Source organism: Mastomys coucha, unplaced genomic scaffold (assembly GCF_008632895.1).
Source record: "Mastomys coucha isolate ucsf_1 unplaced genomic scaffold, UCSF_Mcou_1 pScaffold16, whole genome shotgun sequence".
NCBI classification, from domain to species: domain Eukaryota; kingdom Metazoa; phylum Chordata; class Mammalia; order Rodentia; family Muridae; genus Mastomys; species Mastomys coucha.
Genome location: NW_022196898.1, coordinates 55562204 through 55583133, shown reverse-complemented (window position 1 = coordinate 55583133; position 20930 = coordinate 55562204). Strand labels below are relative to the sequence as shown.

Below are 20930 nucleotides of genomic sequence, written 5' to 3'. Positions count from 1 at the left end.
TCTGGACCATCTGCCCCCTTTCCTGCTTCTTTTCTCTCTTGACTAAGAAAACAAGATTTTAGCCATCCAGAACACATTTAGCAACTATGACGGGAAGGTGGAGGGCATCGTAGAAGGTACAATTGACTCTTGGCCTCGTTTGTTGTTGGGAACTGCCCCATCCTTAGCCCTCTCCATACTCTGTGTCACATGGTGACCATCCACACTTATTTCTGAGATGAAGATGAATCCCATCTGTGAGGCGGTGAAGGTGCAGCACGAATGCTGGCTCCTTGGAAAGAGGAAAAAGACAATGGATCACAGACTTCTTGGTGTGCTTTAGTTTTTAAACCTGAGGACATCATTGGGGCACGGCATGCTCTTGGGTATCAGAATATTGCATCAGAAAGTGGAAAATCTTTTAATCTATAAAACTAAATCAGACTGAAAAAATCTGAGGGGAATTTAAAAACACAGGTTCATTTTTTTTTCACATTATATTTACTGAGCATGTAGTAATAGAAAAACATTAGAATTTGGTCTCACCAAATAGGAAACCAAAATACAAACCCAACAAACCTGTGACATGGAAGGATCAGAGAAATCCCCATTCCCTGTACTTGACTTCTCAAGACATTTCTTCTCTCCTTTTCCTTCCACTCATGTGGCAGCCAGATGTAGCTGGTAGGTAAGTGGTGCTCTCTATTTTACAGATAAACAAGGAACAGAAAACTGGCTTCTAAGTTCTGGGTTCTCCCCAAGTGCTCAGAGAGCTGCATTTGATTAGCACCCCGGTGTGGGCTGCAGACTTCTGTGGGGCTCAGTGTCTCCCTGGTCAACTCCGCTCGCTCAGTTTTTAACCCTGCCTCTCTGTTTTAAAGGCAGCAGCTGAAATTTAAGCATGGAAAGGAGCTTGCTCTCGGAGGGTGGGGAAGCAAAGACTCCAGAAAGTCCATGTTTCACCCACGGAAATTGGTTAGTAACCTGTGTGTAGCAGGCAATGGCTGTACAAGGAACAGCGAAGGATAGATAAAAAGCTGACAGCTTGGCTCCTGCGTTGAAGGAGTGTCTTGTTTGGAATAGGGATGTGGACATCTGAGTAGCTAGGCTGACTATTCCAGGGAGCCGAGGTAGTCTTATGGAGTATGCTGAGAAGGGGAGAGGAAAGAGCTGTTAGTGTTCACTCAAAAGAATCACAGGAGGTTTCAGCGAGGTAAAGTGAAGAGGTGGACCTAGAAGGCTTCTGGAGGTTGCGCACATGGAAGGGTTTCTATAGAGGGAAGAATTGAAGATGGACACTGAGGGGCAGGGAGGGGATCGGATGTCTTGAGAAGGGTTATAGGTTCTCTTTAAAGGGCAGCAGATCTGGATGACATAGTGTTTCTAGAAGTTGCTTCCACGTGTAAGGACCAGCATGATGGTAAAGTTACTTGATGCCAAGATTGATGACTTGAATTTGGTCCTGGAGACCTACATGGAGGACAGAGAAAACCAACTCCCACAAGTTGTCCTCAGACCACACATGCACGTACCTATGCACAATACATATGCATAGGCACTAACACAAACAGACAGACATATACATTATATATATATGTATATATGTGTGTATATATACATATATATATTAGAGGCCATGAGTAGATGACTAAGAGAAGGGGGAGGGAGCCTACCAAAGGTTCCTAAGCAAACAAAGGGCCTGAGGCAGAGCAGGGTGATGGAGTCAGGGCAGATATGCACACACCTGCAAGACTTCATGACATTTGGATGGAGTCAAAGAAGGAGGATTCAGAATGGAGTTGGCAGTCCCTGCAGGCGTGACGTGGGAGAGGAAGTCCAAGAAAAGCCACCATTAAACCATGCAGGCTCTATCAGCTTGCCTTTGGTGATTGCCAGAAACTTGGAGAAAATAATTAAAAATAGTCCGGAGGACAATTTGTATCTCTGAGAGCAGCCCAACCTGTTTTGAGCTGTGCGGAAGCCCAAAGGCTCTAAGGAAATTAGGAAGACTGCCGGGGTCACAACCACTGGTCACATGGAAGTCAGGAAGCCACTAAGCATTCTCTGAGGAAGAGGGATCTAGCCACATTTTCTTTTTACCAGCAGGTGTTCTCGAACTGGACCTTGGCCTTGCCACTTAACGGCTAGAGTCCTCCAATCCCTACTTAGAGTCTGCCCCAGTGTAGACATTTTTCTTCAGAATGACTGGGTCACAGGATGCTTTCCAGGGTTATAAACTTTAAGGAACAGAACTGGGCATACCACAGACTGCAAAATATGCACACTGTTGTGTGAATAGTTGGGCTGACTGCCTGCTTTTCCAAAGACGGTATCTTGTTCACCTGGCTTCTCTGCCTTAAATGTTCATGCCTTAAATGACCTTCCTGAACAAGAGCCACCCCCGATCCAGAGGAGCTAGTCTAGCATCCCAGAAGAGACTTTCCTCCGTATTCAGTGTCTTTTGGGTGGGGGCCTCAGTGTGGCCCTGCTCCCAGGGTGGGAACAGCCATACCCTCCCTATGGGTGGTTACCAAGGTGTTGTGTTTGAACATTTGTTGTGAAGCCATTAGGGCTCTGGCGGGAGATATTTTTACCTGTCTGCCTCCCAGTCTCACTATATGGTTTTTTTTTTTCCTTTCTCTCCTTTAAAGAAGATTCACAGTTCACTGCTCAGTCCTGCTTTTCTCGCATGAGCTATTCTGAGCTGTGAGCCACACGGGTTGCTAAGTGACAAGCTGGCACTGAAGGCTCGCTGTGCACTCAGCCCCTCTGTGTTGTGCTTTAAGTAATTGAGGCATTCTTTCCAGAGTACCATGCAACTTCATCATCTGATGTGCTGCTCTTGAAAGATGTCACAACCTACCTCAACTACTACAGGGGGATAACTAGAGTATGGTTAGGCTGACTGTCAACACCTCCTCACTACACTCCAGCAGAATCTCAGCTGACAGAGTGGCAGGACAGACAGACTGCAGAGCTTGCTGTACCCAATGCCTGGGCGGGGCAGATCATGCCTTGCTCATTCCAACATACGAGCAGGACACTCTTTAGACATATGCTGGGAGGTTACACAAAATCCTTACACGCTAGGAAACTGAGATCCAGGGAAGTTAGGCTGCAGGCTGCGTATTTTGGCTCATGACTGGCCCTGTGGGATATAAAGGCAGAGCAGAGAGAGATTGCCCTCTCAGAATTCTAGCATCTTGGTGTTTGTTCTAGGCCATTTAGGGCCATTGGCTAGGTAACTGTGGATTCCAACATCCTGTTCTGAAAACTGGCATTTTGCCATAGACTAAGCCAGCACAAGGACTCTAGGCTTGGGTACTCTCTGTGTGTGTGTGGGGGGGGGTGTGTATGTGTGTGTGTGTGTATTGGAAGTTGGAGGCTAAGATTTAAAAGTTACTGGTACCATCTTACTTTTAAAAGAAGCTGTGCGGGGCTGCTGAGATGGTTTAGGAAGTAAAGGCCTACTGCTAAGCCTGATGACTTAAGTTCAATCTCCATCCATTGAAAGGAGAGGACCAGCTCCCATAAATTGTCCTTTGACCTCTACATGTGCGTGCACACGTGCGTGGGTGCACATGCGTGTGCACACACACACACACACACACATAAATAAATGCAATAAAAAATTTGAAACACATTAATGTGGCCTACACTCTGCGCTACCCTTAGCCTGGGTGTTCCCATGGTGAGACATGTTTGTGAAAACCTCTTAGAGTCTGTGGCTTCTGTCCTGCTCGACAATTCTCAGTGTTGTGAGGAATACTTTGGAACATAGCTTTGACAGATGAGAGAACAGAAGCCCAGGTAGTCGATATACAGTGATGCTAGGGTTTGAACCCACACCCAGCATAATCAACACCCCATACTCTATCGGCATGCAAAAATGTTTTAAAGTGGCTTCAAATGACCACAAAAGCCATATAATTATTACTATGTTATTACTAATAACAGAGCTTAACTTTTCTAAGTAGTGTTGCTGAGCTTTTGAACCCACACCTGGAGCTGCATGGTATGTACTTGGCTCTTTGGGGCTCTAGGGTCTGATGAATGAGGTGCTGGCGAGAAGCCTCGGGGGGGGGGTCCAGTTTCTGCCATGAAGAATGAGTGCTTCTGGGCTGGGGCTATAACTCAGTGGGGGAGTACTTGCCTAATGTTCACAAGGCTCTGGGTTAGATTGTTGGCAATACACGCACATGCGCGTGCGCGCACACACACACACACTCAGGGTGGACATTTCTGAGGTGGATCGAAATGTTTCTCTCAGCCACCCACCTCCATCCCCACTCGCAGCTCACTCTGGCTCTTTCTTAGGAGAAAGAGAGGAATCACGTAAACAAATAGAAATAAAAACTTGTATGGTTTAATGTGAAAAGTTGAATAGTGCTAGGCCTTCAGGCTGCAGCTGTTGCCAGCTGGACCCTTCCTTTGTGCCTGCATCTGGCCTGGGCACTTCCTTCCAGCCGTTTTCTATGCCTCCCAGCAGTTTTTTTTAGAGAGGGAGCCTGCCATTAAATAGAGCCATTTTCACCACGATGGGCCCTTATGTAACTAATAGGTCTCGACCAGGAGTACGCAGCTAGTACATGGTCAAGTCCTCCAGGGGTCAGTACCTCATCCTTATGCCCATCCAAGTCCCGGATGCCCATTAGCCCATCATGCATTTCAGGCCCTCTCCTCTTTCTGGACATTTGGATCACATTGCTGTTCTTGAATTACTCACACTACTTTGAAAAGAAATGTGACCTACACAGGAGGGTCTGTCTTGCTCAGTGCAGTATTGCTGTCCCCAGAACAGATCCTGGTATGCCTCCTTCTTGCAGCTCTCTCCCCAGATCAAGAGTGTTGATCCTGATTGTTTAGTGGGATTCCCTGTTAGGGTGTCAGGAGGACCTGGGTAGGTTGAGCAATTAATTTCCTCTCTCTGAGACTTAGTTTTCTTATACATACATACATACATATATACATACATACATACATACATACATACATACATACATACCCACACACACACATGCACACAGGCACACACATATGTATATCAAAGTTGTATTGGGCAATTATAGGGTCCCTTAAGATTTAATTTTTCAGAATATGGTTCTGTCATCACCTGAAGATAATTACTGGGTGTAGAACTTCCTGATTGTGGCTACAGCTTAGCACTTCAGCTCTCAGGCTCACATCAAAGCTTGCATCCTGCATACCCAGTGGTATCAGGGTCCCCGGGCCCCATCCCACAGAGTGGAGGACACTCTGTGAGTAAGCAACATCATTAGAAAGAAGGTCATGCAGCACTGGGCATGGCCCTGTGTTTGTGCTTGAGCATTTCTAGCTTAAAAGAGGTGGTACTTTTTTTTTCCTATTAGTGACCAGAACTGCTGCTCACTAGGTATTTATGGGAAAACATGTGGTCTTGTTGGTTAGCATTGAGATGCATTCTGCAGCTGGTGGGGAATCTCCCTTGATTTTTGTCCACTTCAAGCCTGATGATCAGTAAATCAGACCCAATGCATTGCAGAGTGTTCTGGGAAGTTCTTTGTGGAAAAAAGTAGCTGGACAAAATTCTAAGCCAAAGCATCTGAGTGGTTGCAATCTCCAGACCCTCAACCAGTATCCTTGGCTCTAATCTGCCTTCAAGGTGAGTTGCAGGCAAGAAGGAGGTTCCCAGTCAAGGAGACTTCGAATGTTTCCATTTGAGTAGGCTTAGGTCAGGGACCTTCTGCATTGCCCACACAGGTACTCATCCTGACAGTCCAGGCCTAAACACAGGGATTGTATAACTCCTAGAATACCCTTCACTTGTGTAGCATGGGGTATAGAGCAGCTGGGAAGGGAGCCCTAGGGGCTGCTGAGACCACAGACATACCCTCTAGGGCACCCTCTAGGATACAATGGGATGTTGTTCAGCTAGCCCACTGTGGAGTCTCAGCTGAGCTTTTTAATGGGAATTCTGACGTCTTTTAGGCAGGGTGTCTCTGCCCCAGTTCCTTCAAAGCCTGAGACCCTGATGTGCTTTTCCTAGGATGCAAGGGACAGTTGCAAAAGATTCACTGCTGTTCCTGAACAAAAATAGCAGGCTAAGGTCACCTCCTGCTGTGGTGCATGCCCTGGCATGGGTATAGCTAGCCAGTCCCACAGATTAGCATGGATGGTTTGCCCCCCATCAGACAAGTCTCACAGCTTTATCACATGCGCAGCAGGGCTGGGCTGGTCAGGTCCTAGCTGGAGTTAGCCAGAAAGGTTGTATCATCCCCAGAAGAAAGAGTGCCCCGCACACACAATGACCTTGTCTACGCTTTTCAGGGGCCATAGATGCATGAGAAGAATAGCAAAGCCTGGCTTCCAGAGACAGCTTGTTCCCTTAATAAAGTAATTACAGCGCTGGCTAATTTACATCCCTAGAAAGATGCAGGGCAACGGTAGGCTGGGGCGTGTGTTTAATTTTAAATCCTCCAGCCTCTCCTTAATGAGGAGGTGCCTTGAAATATAACAGAACACCGGGAATCTTCAAAGCACTCGTTTTCTTGGTGTTCTCTCTCTCTCTCTGAAGGGAAAGTGTAAAAGACAAATGAGGGATGGCAGCAGGAGGGGAGGGTTCTGCCTCCCCCACCCATGTTGCGCAGACATTATCTGCCATAAAGCTGTCGCTGAAGGATGGAGAACCAGCTCTTGGCTGCAGTGGCCTTCAGATAATGTCACTGCTGAGCAATGACCCAGGATTTGTTGGCACTGAGCAAGCATTTCTAGGGCTCTGGTGCCAGAATCCATAGCTGAGCCTGGGCAGCTTTCCTGCCAGGGAAATATGAAAGGGACTTAGAAGCTGGTGTTCAGGAGCCCCAGAGTGATCCCTGCAGAGCTTCCCGAATCATTAGGCCTAGGAGCCTAGGAACCCTTTTTTTCTACAGAACACCTAGTGACTCTTTGGCTCATGCATTATGTTTTGAACAGGAAGAATTTGGAGAAGTCAGACACAGTCTTCCCATGTGTATTAGTTACTTTCTCACGGCTGTGACTCAACAAGAAGCAACTTAAGAGAAGAAGGACTTGTTTCGGTGGTGGAAGCAGCGAGGGGCACTGGTAGCGGGGAACATGTGTCAGCTTGCTCACATCTGTCTCTACAGGCTAGGAAGCACAGCAAGTGAGAGCTGACCTGTTTTCTCTCTTTCCTCCTTTTTATTCAGTCTGGAACCTCAGCCCATGCAGTGGGAGAGCGCGCGCGCACACACACAGGGTGGATATCCTCTAACCCCCTCTTACAATACTCTCTCTAAGGGGCACGTCACAAAGCACTTCCTTAATCTAACAAGTTGATAACAAGTTAAAATTAACCACCACACCAGGGTCCCACCAGGCGGCTTTGGCTAGCTAGAACACATTAAAGATAGATGTAAACACCAACCATACTACCTTGGAGGGAGAAGGCTGTGGGCATGTCTAAAGGTCTTGACCACTCTAGGCTCTGTATTGCAAATGGCAGATGTCATGGTACATGACCTTTATTTGGGTTTGGCATATGGTTTTGTTGGGTCTGCCACAGGAGGTTTCCAACACCTTCTAGTGATGCCCAGGCAACACCTATGGGAAAACAACATGTGTGTTTACCTTCAACTCCCCCTCCTGGTGGGGATAAGAGCAAGTTCAATACCTGAGAACCCTCTGTAGTGTGGGATATCTACCAGGGATTTGATTTGGGTTCTGTTTACTTTGGGATCCTTATTTCTGGCATCGTCAGTGAATCATCTGCTGCTCATCTGCTTCCACAGGCTTTTGGATGAGAAAAAGCTGACAGGAACTGAGCCCCACCTTCTCTGTGTGCTGGGGAGGAGGGGCTACACAGCCCCAGTGGCACCCATGCCGAAGAACAGCAAGGTGACCCAGCGCGAACACAGCAATGAGCATGTCACTGAGTCAGTGGCTGACTTGCTGGCCCTCGAGGAGCCTGTGGACTATAAGCAGAGTGTACTGAACGTGGCTGGCGAGACAGGTGGCAAGCAGAAGGGGGCGGAGGAGGAGCTGGACGCAGAGGACCGGCCAGCCTGGAATAGCAAGCTGCAGTACATCCTGGCCCAGATCGGCTTTTCTGTGGGCCTTGGCAACATCTGGAGGTTCCCCTACCTGTGTCAGAAAAATGGAGGAGGTAAGAGGTAACCACGATTGATCAAGGATACCGGGAAACTGGGCTGGGCTGGGGTAGAAAGGGCCATGCCTTTGCTGAGACAGAACTGGAGTCCTTGGAGAGTGGAGTGGAGGATTCCAGAACAAGAAGTGGATCGTAGCTATAAAAAAGCTGGAGGCTGTAATAAGAATGTGAGTCCTGGACATGGCTGAGTGCACCCCACCAAGAGTTGTGCCAAGAACATAGCCCTGTTAGCAACACAACCAGCCAGGCCTGGGACCTAGTACAAGCTGCTGAACCTCTTAGGGTTTATTCTGCAAATTGAGCAGAAGAGTACTTCCTGACTAAGGATGATTGGAAGGATTAAATGAATTTTATATACACTGTTGGTAAAAACAAGTGTTGGCTGTTATTGTCAAACACTTATACAAAGTACTATTTTAAGCACTTAATGGATGCCGAGCCTACTGCTAGAAATCCGTCCTAGCTGAGCATCTTGGAGCAGCCAAAGCAGCAGTTTCACGTGGTTCATCCATTAGCTCCTCCCAGAAAACTTCTTTAAGGAAGAAGGCCATTGTCTTTATGTTAAAGACTATAGAACTGAGGTACAAATTGGTTGGGTAATTTTTTTCTCCAGGTCATGTGGCATGAAGGACTAATGCTAGTGACAGGATTTCACCTGGTGGGCCTGGACCTGGCCTGTGCACTTTACACCACATGGGCTGGCTGCCTGTAGTGGGGTCTGATGCTGCACCTGCATGCTAATTTCTCTCGAGCATTATGGCTTGCTATAAATTGTCATCAGTGCTGATAAAGCACCTAGGGTAGGGAGCTATTCCTAGGCTCTATCTCTCCAGAGTGTGGAGGCTCACCAGAATTTTCCAGAGGCAGACTGGTTTGAAACCATGGAAAAATTATAAAACAAACAAACCCAAGCAACAACAACTACAACAACAACAACAAAAAAGTTAGTAAGCTTGTGTTTTAGCTTTTTTTTTTTTTATTATGATAGAATACTCTTATTAAAAAGCAACTTACGTGAGGAAAGGGTTTATTTGGCTTACGTACGTCTAGGTCACAGCCCATCACTAAGGCAAGTCAGGGCTGGAACTCAGGGAAGAACTTCTCAAGATGCTACAGAGAAACACTGCATGCTTGCTCATGGTATAATGCTTACTTAGCTGGCTTCCTTGTATAACCCAGACCACCTTCCCAGGGAATGGTGGTGCCCATAGTGGGCTGGGCTCTCCTAGATCAACTACTAATCGAGACCATGCCCAGGGGCCAGTCTGACCCAGGAAATCCCTCAACAGAGACTCCCTTCTCAGGTGACTATAGTTAAGCTACAGATAGAAGACTGTATCAAGACAGGTCAAGACACAGAGGAAAGAAAGCTGGAGACTGCATTTCCGAACCTACACGTGTGTTCCTGAGAAAGCTGCCAGCAGGGAACTTCACAGCCCCTGAGTCCCCTGCTCTGGGACCACCACACTCCAGCCTGCTGGATGGCTGTAGCTTCAGGGGCATTTTGACTCAGCTTCTTTCTGCCTTCCCCAAGGGATTCCTAACATTGCAGCCTCTTGCAAACTTTCTGCCCAGTTCAGAGAGGGACAGCACTCGGCCTTTATATTGGCCACCTTGTGTTGTTCATTGTGTTGGTTACTTTGTATTGGTCACTAGAATAAAATGCTTAAGAAGAAACTTAAGAGGAAGGACTTAGTTCGGCTCAGGGTTTCAGGGGCCTTCGGTCTTCATGGTGGAGATATGAGCATCTCTGCGCCTGCGGAAGTGCATTGGGGAGTGATGACAAGATAGACCAAGAAACAGTCAGTAACAGGCTGTAACTCTCAAAGGCTCACCCCAGTGACCCGCCTCTGCCAGCCTGACCCCTCCCCCCTAAGGGTTGTATAGCAGCATTCTTCTTAGTCTTCCTATTCAAAAGAACGCAATTCTTCTTCACTACAACCCTTTATATCGAAGCCAGGAGTGGAAGAATATGAAGTAGCTTTATTGTAAATTAAAAATGGGCACATATCAGCAATTTCATACAGTTTTGCTGGATCAGAATAAGAAGAAGAAATCAGATAAGAAGTAAGAGAATATTTTCATTCTTCACCTTCCTAATGCTGTGACCCTTTAATATAGTACTTCATATTGTGGTGACCTCCCCCACCATAAAATTATTTTGTTGCTACTTCATAATTGTAATCTTGCTACTGCTGTGAATAGTAATGTAAATATGTGTGTTCTCCTATGGTGTTAGGTGACCCCTGTGAAAGGGTTGTTTGATCTTGAAGGGATCTCGACCCCCACATTGAGAACCGCTGGTCTAAGTAGCTGACAAAATAACAGGGAAAAGAGACCAAGTCATTTGTCCAAGTTGCAAAGTAGGTGGCAGAGCCTAGATTCCAGTCTTGATGATCTGACTCCAGAGTCTGGTCTCAGCTCCTTTTCAATCCTTATCTCAATAAACTGGGGCCAAAAATGGGTTCTTGGTGTCAGTGAAATTCTGTCACTAGAAATAGAAGGGGTTTGCCAAAGGCAAGGCACAGGGTATAGGTAGGGATCTGGGGAACTGGGGAGAGCCAGGCTCCACTCATGAACACCCTGGTGTTCCCAGCTGATCAGTTCCAGGACTCCTGACAGATTTGGCAGAATCAGAAGAAATCCAGTTGTCTTCAAGTCGTGTTTGCCAAGGTGAAACAGGGTGCTGCTGCATGTCCAAATGATTTCAACAACAATCGATATACAATATTGTTTTTGATTAACTATGAACTCAGCTCACCTAAGTGTCCTGGCCTTGAGCCCTCTGTCCAGACTAAGCTCCATGTGGTAGTGATCTGCAGTCATGATTGGGATAGAAGGAACCTCAGCCACGGGAAGTCAGTCCACATTGTTTTTCTTGCCATAGATCACTTTTAGGGGCTCTCCCAGCTTGTGGCAAGAGGAAATATTGAAAGGAGATACCAGTGTGCTCTGACTCTTACACTCATCTCCCTGTACATCTTGTCCCACCTGAGGCAAACAAACAAACGAACAAACCAGTGAGGCTCTTTGTTGTCGTCTTTCTGCAATAGATGGCTTCTGTTGCTTCTGTTTCCATTGAAGACCAGGAGGCTGAGTTAAAGAGAGACAGGGGTCTGTGCCTCTAGTTCTTCAGCTGTCCTCCCATCTCCCTGATTCCCTCCACCTATGAGCACTTGATGGGGCAGCTTGTGAGTAAGTGGGTGTTTCTGTGTGTGTATTTGTGTGTGTGTGTGTGTGTGTGTGTGTGTGCATGCTAAGTTAGATGCTGCTCTGTGGGGCTCAGTGGGAAGCTTCTCCTGGAATGCTCTACCCGTGAGTATCTTCAGCAGATGTGAGCTCAGGTGGCCCCCTATGGTGTGACCAATCCAGGAAGTGTGTATGCACATACTTGCTGACATTGCCCAAATGAATCTGAGGAACACACCTCCCACAAGATCTCCCAGGATGGCATCTGTGCTTTCTGTCTCTCCTGCATCCCCCAAAGCCTGAGTCTGGCCCAGAGGAGACCCATGATAAACAGCTTCTGTTGCTAACTGATGGATTTTGTGTCCAGTAGATGCCTGACCCCCTGGGGTTCATTGGCAGATGGGGTGTGTGCCAGAGAAGGGTGAGTTACAGGGGACAGAGCAGTGTAGCCAGGGGCTTTAGGACACTCATCACATGAAAGACTTTCCCTGGAGGTGCTAGGAAATCCAGGAAACAGGGACGGGCAAGACAGTTGGACAGGCAGGGCCTGGCTGATAGTGCTGCTAGCAGGGCTATGTTCTTGGCACAACTCTTGGTGGGGTGCACTCGACCATGTCCAGCCGTGGCTTTAATTCTCCTGCTAAATACCCTGTCACTTGGAATTGAGATTGTGTCTGCAGCTCGGTTTAAGACAGCAAGATTAATTTGTTATCTGTAATCTTTAGCAAGATCATTCTATCCTTTATGATTCCCTTATCACGCTTTCCTGAACAGCTAATTTCTCTTCCATTCCTCCCAATTAGCTGTGGATTAATGGCGAGGCTGATCAGACCCTTTCCCTGGAGAGCTTCCAAGCTCGGCTTCTCTAGCGTTTCTCAGTCTGCCGTGTCAGCATCTGCCTCAGATGCCAGCAGGCTGGACCACAGAGTGGGGAAGGGTGAGAGTGAGCCCTTGGGAATGAGTGAGCAGGAGCCATCATGACATCTGGGAGGGTAGTGGACAGGTATCCACAGAATACTATGTGAGGTCAGAGTCTGAGACTTGGCATGCAGCTCCCTGAGAGGCAGCGAGGACTTCTGGACCCAGCCCTGTGAACGGAAGGCTCTGCCACCCATATGCCCCCTCTTTTCACATCTCAAGTCACAGGATCAAGAAGAAGAAAGCCTGGAGGTGCCAGTGTTGGAGAGATCACAGCCATGTGCCATACTATTCACAGAGAAGCTCCAGATGGCTTAAGAGATGTGGCTGAGACTGTAGTATATGGCTCCCACGCCCCTTCCCTCACACTCCTGTCACTGTGCGTACACTACTGTTAGGACTGTAGAACACGATGGCTACCCCTCCCCTCACACTGGCCCTCTGGTCCAGACCTACTCTAACAGCCTTTTTTCTTTTCCTTGCAGGTGCCTACCTGGTACCCTATCTGGTGCTGCTGATCATTATTGGCATCCCCCTCTTCTTTTTGGAACTGGCTGTGGGCCAGAGGATCCGCCGTGGCAGCATTGGTGTGTGGCACTATGTGTGCCCCCGCCTGGGGGGCATCGGCTTTTCCAGCTGTATCGTGAGTCCAGTGCTGGGGGTTGACACTGTGTGGGAGGCAGAGGGACCACTTGTGGATACTATAGAGGATGTCATCAGGTTTATAGGCCACAGTCCTGGGCCAAGACAAGGGGAGCGGGAGAGACCATCACAGAATTACTTGCAGCTGGTGTCTCAGGGCCATAGTCACCATATTTCCTAAACTGAAAGTTGATGGGACTGCCAGAAACCACATGTGACAATCACAAATGATGCAAAAGAGGGAAAATGTGACACATTCACATGAATATCTCAGTCCCTATTATCTGGGGGCAGATGGGCTATCCCAGGTCCCCACCACCCCTTACCAGTCTTCAGCTTCTTCTGAACTCCGTTACCTTTCCTTGGGAAGAGTGTTTCAAAGTATGTGGCTTAGGACTCCTTGCTAGTGTGCCATGTAAATGAACAGTTGAAATACTCAGACTGGAGCCTTATGGTCAACGCAGGAGGCATGAGGTTTTGGGAGACCTCGTGGGCCCTGAATGGGGACTTCTAGGCTCATTTGTGTGGCTGTCGATGAACTCTGGCTGGGAGCTGTATACACTTGAGGAAACTGAGCATCCCTTAAAGGCAAAGGCCCCAGTGCCCACTCTCACACTTGAGACAAAAACTGGAATCCATCCTAAGTCAGCTCTGGTCCTGTGGTCAAACCAGGTATCACCCATTTACAGCTTACTGTGCTACAGTGTAAGTGCCAGGCTGGCCATGTGTGCACGTGCAAGAGCAGGGAACACTCTACTCGGACTGAAAACACCACCGTTAAGGAATTGGATGCCTCTGTATGTTTATTCCAGTGCAACCCTTCCCTCTGTTTCTCTCTGTGTGCAGGTACACATGCTTTTTCACACGGGTGCTCATATGAGAGGGAAGACACCAGGGACCCTCTGCACTCACACTAACCAGCAATCTCAATTGTCTGGGTTAGCCTGGGCTTTGGAAGGGACCTCTGGAGCATCAGGAGCAGATACAGCCAAGCCCTGCCTATAAAACATGGATAGACCTTCTTATTTTAATAAAACCCTGCCAAGTTTAGTTGCCGTGTCTGTAGAGGCAGGCTGCTCAAAGTTTCAAAGAAAGAGTAGCACCCAAAAGAAGGGAAGACACTGGAAAACAGTAACCGCACAATCTCAAAACTTTCTGGGCCTATGAGGACCAGTGCCTCCATGGTCCTGGAGGGCATCTCTAATTAAAACCCTAAGTCATCAGGAAATTATGGAGGAGGGGCTTTGAGTACCTTACAGGAATGTAAAACTGGAAAGGATTAACATTTTAAGAGTTTATTGCTTAAAGGAGCAAATTTTAATATCCCAGGAATTCCTTTGTGGCCTGCCTGAGTACCAGATGAATCAGATGAAGGCAGGAAGACTAGTAGCAGGCCCTTCCTGCCTCATCTCATCCCCCCTTCATCCTCCATCATGGCTGGTTTTGAGCTGTTAGACCTTGGGTGGTGTGCAGGAAGGTGTAGCTTTATCTATAGCCTCTCTGATGATCTTGGCCCTCATCCTCAGGTCTGCCTCTTCGTTGGGCTGTACTACAATGTGATCATTGGGTGGAGCGTCTTCTACTTCTTCAAGTCTTTCCAGTACCCACTGCCCTGGAGTGAATGTCCTGTCATCAGGAATGGGACTGTGGCAGGCAAGTGTGGGATCCCCAGGGAACCCCAGCTGTGGTCTCCAGCCAGCCCTGACCCAGGAAGGAGTCTTAACTGTTTAGTGGTCAGATTTGGGGTTTCATTGGTTCCTTGAGTTACCTTGGAGAAAGCACTCCACATCCTGATCCTCATTTTTTTCCCCTTCTCCTGAAGGAATGGCCTACTGATCTCCTTCTGGCCTGCCTCACAGAAGTCTCAGGGATTGAATTTTGTTCAGTTATTATGAAGTACTGTGTTGCCCCAATAGCATATGTCTAAGAACGATTTTAATTTGTGTGCCGCACACTGTCCCACTCCACAGATGGAAAGACAGATCCTGAAACCACTCTCCTATACTCAGACTGTCCATTTAACCAATGATTTTAATTCTGGGTTTCCAGCCTCTGTCTCCAGGCCTTTCCCCCAGGAACCTTTAGACAGATCTGGCTCTTCTTTTTGTAAATTAGTGAGCAGATGATCTGGGTGGGAATTCAGCCATTTGACTGTGGCCTAACACCTTTTAGGTCTCATCAGAGACTCAGGATTCCTGAGGGTCCGCCAGCTCATGACACACCCTACTCTCAGCTACCCACTCACCCACTGCTACCCAGGCAGGGTCCCACACAGGACATGGTCCTTAGGGCTGGAAACTGAGGCTCTGTGACCTTGATGTGACCTCTGTGGTTTCAGTGGTGGAGCCGGAGTGTGAGAAGAGCTCAGCTACTACCTACTTCTGGTACCGAGAGGCCTTGGACATCTCCAACTCCATCTCAGAGAGTGGGGGCCTCAACTGGAAGATGACTCTCTGCCTCCTTGTGGCCTGGAGTATTGTGGGCATGGCTGTAGTCAAGGGCATCCAGTCCTCTGGAAAGGTGAGCGGGTCTAAGGCAGCAGGGGCCCAGAGAGCAGGCGCTTGGACCCCAAGCCACCACAGAAGAATACTTCAGTGGTAAACCTCATGGGAGGGGTTAGGAGCATTACCACTGCAGACAGCCCAAGGATGAGCTTGCTGGAGAGTCATTACTGGGACCCTTACCTGCCTTGGTGCTCATAGTTCAGGCCTGTGCTGCAAACACCAAGGAGAAGGAAAGCTAGAGGTATTCATCTATTTAGATGCTGCCTCCTCAGGTTCCTAAGCCAAAGCCCTTGCATCAGGCACTCCAAGCAGTTTTTGATGAAACTCTGCTCCTTACACTGTCTATGAGTAAAGGGCTGTTAGAACAGGTGAGAGCTTTGAGACCCCCAAGCAATCCAGTCTCTGAAGCTGCATAACAGCCAAGCCTTAGCTTAGCTGCCCTTTCCCAGCAGTTCCAACCTCTATTATTTATGACTTAGTAGAACTGGACTGTGAGCGATGGAAAAGATGACAGACATCTGATAGGACTCCACTCATTTTACCGACAAGAAAAACTAAAGTCTATCCAGGGGCCTCATCAAATGTCATACAGCTAGCCTGTCGGGGCTGGCGCTGGAGCCCTGTCTGTCTGTCTGTTTGGGGAAACTACCTTATGTGATGTCATACAGCTAGCCTGTCTGGGCTGGCGCTGGAGCCCTGTCTGTCTGTCGAGGTGAGGCTCTATGTTGGAGAAAGCTGGTATCATTTCAGCCACCCATCTCTTCCCTCTCTCAGCCACAGTAGTACCTAAGGCTTTGTGGTATTTGTCTGAACTGTCACATCTGAGCATCCTTGGTTTTCACCAGCGTATGAGTTTAAGAATATTACAGCTGGGTGGTGGTGGCACACGCCTTTAATCCCAGCACTTGGAAGGCAGAGGCAGGCGGATTTCTGAGTTCGAGTCCAGACTGGTCTACAGAGTGAGTTCCAGGACAGCCAGGGCTATACAGAGAGACCCCTGTCTCGAGGAAGAAAAAAAAAAAAAACTTTGGCTGGCGAGATGGCTCAGTGGGTAAGAGCACCAATTGCTCTTCCAAAGGTCATGAGTTCAAATCCCAGCAACCACATGGTGGCTCACAACCACCCGTAATGAGATTTGATGCCCTCTTCTGGTGCATCTGAAGACAGCTACAGTGTGCTTGTAATAAATAAATAATAAATAAATCTTAAAAAAAAAAAAGAATATTACAGCTCTTTAACGTGAGGAGCTGGAGGCATACTAAGATTAAATAGATAGCCTGAGGCCCAGGATTGGTCAATGGTTGCTGTCGAATGGGTACTCGGGGCACTAGCTCACAACACACCTTTTTAAGCCTTTCTGCTGCCCTGTCCTTAATATCCCCCAAGATTTGTTCCACCGCAGCTGAGGTTCCATGAGCAAATTCTTTGTGTATGGCTCTGTAGCAGGCACACAGACAGGGCTGTAGAAAGGTGCCCGACATCTATCAGCTAGCAACTAGCACTCCGTTCAGGCTCAGGATCCCTAGGGGCTGGGTCCTCTTCTGATGAAGTGCTAAGACCTCCCAGACATCTTTTGTTATTGGATCTCTAAGGACAGGGGAGATCCTGGAACTGTCCACCGGGGACAGGGACGCAAGACTGGGAAAATGAGAAGGTAGAGCACAGAATTTCCTCACCCAGTAACAGCCTAACAGTTCATCCGTGCCAGCCCTTGAAAGGCAGAAAAGCTCCAGGCACAGCCATGCTGACTCCAGCTTGTTCTGCTCCTGCCTGGGCCCAGGGCCAGATGGATGGTGGGTTTGGCTCAGTGCCTCGGGGCTCCAGGCTCCAAGTTCTGCTGCCTAGTATCAGAGGAGGATCATGGGCCCCAGCTGTGAGTAGGGAAGGAGGGTGCCTGCTGTAGGAGGGGCTGGCCTAACAGGGGCCTTTGTCTTCTCTGCAGGTAATGTATTTCAGCTCCCTCTTCCCCTATGTGGTGTTGGCCTGCTTCCTGGTCCGGGGGCTGCTGCTGCGAGGGGCAGTTGATGGAATCCTGCACATGTTCACTCCTAAGGTAAGGGTTTGTGGCTCCTACATGTTGGGGGGGAGGGGGGGGAACCTATCAGATCCGCTGGGCTTGGTCAGCTTTGTGCACTTTCACATCCAAACCCTAGTGTGCATCAAGTGTCTTGCCATCCCTCCACCCCCACCCCATGGACAGGCACAAGGGAAGGGCCATAGGCTCTGTCCTCATGTGTCAAAGAGAGAGATATGGTATCAATTTGGGTAAAATCAGAAAAGGCTCCTGGAGAGAGGTGGCATGTGACATGAGCCTTGCAGAGCAAGACAGGCTTTGGCAAGTGCCAGTATGATTTATTAACCAAAGGAAACCACACGAGCAAGGATGTGGAAAAGCACCAGGCGTGCCTGCAGTAATGGTATAGGCAGATGCCATGGGAACATGAGGGAGGGGCTTCATTCACTCATTCATTCATTCATTCATTCATTCATTCATCCGATCCAAGGGGTGGCTTCATTTTGTGGGTCTGTGACAAACGGAGCCAAGAAGATGAACTCCCCTCAGGAATTCCAATTTGTACCCAAACCAGGGGACCAGGAAGTCCACCCAGGCTCCCTCTCAATCCTGTAACCTGGGAAGGGAACGCACAGGAACTTTGTTTATGGAGGCTACAGATGAGAAACAGGTGTCCTGAAGATGTATGCCCAGCCTTCAGGAAAGCGGTCTGTCCTCACCTCATGGCCATTGAGCCTACTGGGCACAGCTATAAGAGTCACGCCACTGGGGAATAATAATTTTAAATTGCCATCAATAACATAATCAGTGCCTCCAGCTAGTGTGACTAAGAATTTCATCTCCAAATCCCCTTGATAAGTAGCAGCCAAAAGGGGCCTACTAAGACTCTAGCCCACATGCTCTAGGTCAGACTGGGCCAGACCAGCTGGAAACCACAGGGCTCAATAATAGAACCACAGTACATATGTAAACAAATACACATACACACTCCCTTACACAAGTACTTCACACTGGATGATACAGAAGACCCAAATTCTTTGGAGTTTGAAGTCCCTAGGTCCCTATGTCTCTCCTGCCCTGCTATTGTGAGTAGGCTCTGGTGTGTGGAGGATGGCCAGGGTTAGGGCCTGCACTATCCACAACTGCACAAACTGGCCCTAGGCATCCTTGGACCAAACAACCAAGATTTCAACAGACATACCCACAAATAAACAGTAAGGCTGTAAACACATGCTATCTAGCAGATAAGCAGCCTGCTTCCTTTGGGGTAAGAGGTTATTAGAAGAAGGCCACTGCTTCTATGAACTACTTCAGCAGTCACCCTAGAGTCACAGTCAGTCTCAAGCGTGTACTTGAGTCCTTGAGTTATATACTTCGCTGAACTATGTGAAGATGTTAGATGCTCTGGTGGTGTATATATATGTGGAGCTTCACAAATGTCTCCAGATAGGCTGCTGACAGAGTTAAGCGTCACTGGTATGAAGATCCAAACGATAATGGCACAAAATACTGGACTTGGCCACCAGACCCGGCACACATAGTACTTCAAGTCACCTCATTGGATTCAGACACCCATCATATTATCTCTTTAACTGTGGAATATTTCAAGCTTATAAATATATAGATCTAACAATATAATCGATATTTTAAAAGGAGTAAAACATCACTGATGCCAATGAAGTGACTTTGTAGTGCTCTCTGATGCCACGTTACTTTCCTCTCAGAGGTAGCTGCTGGCCGTCTGCTTTTGCTACTCTAATGAAAATACTTTAGACTAAGTAATTTATAAGCAAAAGAAATGTATTGCTCACAGTTCTAGAACTGGGAAGGTCAATGTGAAGGTGCCAGAAGATTTCATGGTGAAAGGGCAGAGGGACACAATCCATCACTAAGGAGAAGTCGGAGCAGGAACTCAGGCAGAAGCTGAGGAATGCTGCTTACTGACTCACTCTCACATTCAGTCCCAGCTGGCTTCCTTATATGCAATGTCTGTCTGTCTGTTTGTTTGTTTGTATGTTTGTTTCGAGACAGGGTTTCTTTGTGTAGCCCTGGCTGTCCTGGAACTCACACTGTAGACCAGGCTGGCCTCGAACTCAGAAATCCACCTGTCTCTGCCTCCCAAGTGCTCGGATTGAAGGCATGCACCACCACTGCCCAGCCTAATATCTTATTTCTAATAGCTTGAGTCCTTATTATAGACACTAATCCCATTCAGAAGAGTGGATTCCTCAATTTACTTACTTCCAGGAAATCACTCCTGAATATTAGGGCCCAAGTGCAAATTGGGCATCACAGAGGCTGTTATTTGGAATTTGTGATTTATCCTGCTAACCCGTTCTTTAAGGAGTTATACATAGACATATTTCCACAAACAGTGCATAGCATTTCTACACATTCTTAAAGTTTACAGACATCTTTACAGGTATCCTTCTTTGACTTGATTTTGCTTTTTCATGACAGTATTCTTCTTGCTTTATGTAGACTGATATGTAGGGCTCTGGCACCTCTATTTCAGTGTGGCATAATGTTTCGCCATGGATCTAAACTAAAATGTACTTACTTGTTTTCTACCTGATGACCATTTACGTTGTTTCCAGTTTTCCCTCTTGCTGGTAATGCTATGTCCTGGTTAGTTTCCTGGTTGCTGTGATACATGGTATGACCGAAAACAACTTGAGAAGGATAGGGTGGACTTCATCTTACCCTTCCAAGTCACAATCCATCACTGAGGAGAAGTCGGAGCAGGAACTCAGGCAGAAGCTGAGGAACGCTGCTAACTGACTCACTCTCACATTCAGTCCCAGCTGGTTTCCTTATATAGCCCAGATCTATCTGCCTGGAGATGGTGCTGCCCGGAGTGAGCTGGACTCTTCTACAGCAGTCATAAATCAAGATAATTTCTTACAGGCAAGTCCACCACAGGCCAGTCTGACCTGGGTGGTTCCTCGGTTGAGATTCTCTCTTCCTAGCTGTGTAAAGTTGACAATAAAACCTAACCGGCACAAGCTATCATCAACATTGTTACACACATCTTTGTTCAAGCTTCTCTAGGGTATCTACAGTAAAAATTGAAACTGCTGTCTCAAAGGGTATACGTATCTTCAGCCAAAATACTTCCCAAGTGGTTATAGCCATGAGCACTCGAGGTTTATAACTCTCAGTCAAGATTCTTTTGTTGCCCATCAAATAGATGCATATAGCTTAGGTACTCATTGAACAACGGGGGCACCTCCTTTTTTCAAACCACTTCCTGGATGGTCCAGAAGCCATATGACTCTGTCTTGGCATTTGTAGAGGCTGAAAAATCAAACCTAGAAGACCCTAGAGGAGCCAAGTCCCCAAGAACTGGCATGGTGCAGCTCATGGCTCATCTGACTTGTTGGTCTCCAGGACAAGCCTTTCTGACCTGTCTTGACATTGTGTCCACTTGAGCAATTTTATGGTACAGATCCTGCCTGTGACTTGGAGGACTGCATTGGGCAAGGAGGAGTGACTAGGAAGACCTGAGCTCTGTTCCATTCAGGGCACAGAGGCAGCCTAT

At 47.7% G+C, this 20930-nt stretch overlaps 1 protein-coding gene across 2 annotated transcripts in view; it reads left to right on the top strand.

Annotated features, from left to right (window-relative positions):
* Positions 1-20930, top strand: part of Slc6a17 (solute carrier family 6 member 17) — a 49736-nt gene that overhangs the window by 9193 nt on the left and 19613 nt on the right. For both annotated transcript variants that reach the window (XM_031375135.1, XM_031375133.1), the window contains exons 2-6: positions 7746-8119; positions 12715-12872; positions 14398-14524; positions 15210-15391; positions 17318-17428. In XM_031375135.1, coding sequence (XP_031230995.1) covers positions 7834-8119; positions 12715-12872; positions 14398-14524; positions 15210-15391; positions 17318-17428 — 864 coding nt within the window. In that variant the 5' untranslated portion in view covers positions 7746-7833. The remainder of the gene's footprint in view (positions 1-7745; positions 8120-12714; positions 12873-14397; positions 14525-15209; positions 15392-17317; positions 17429-20930) is intronic.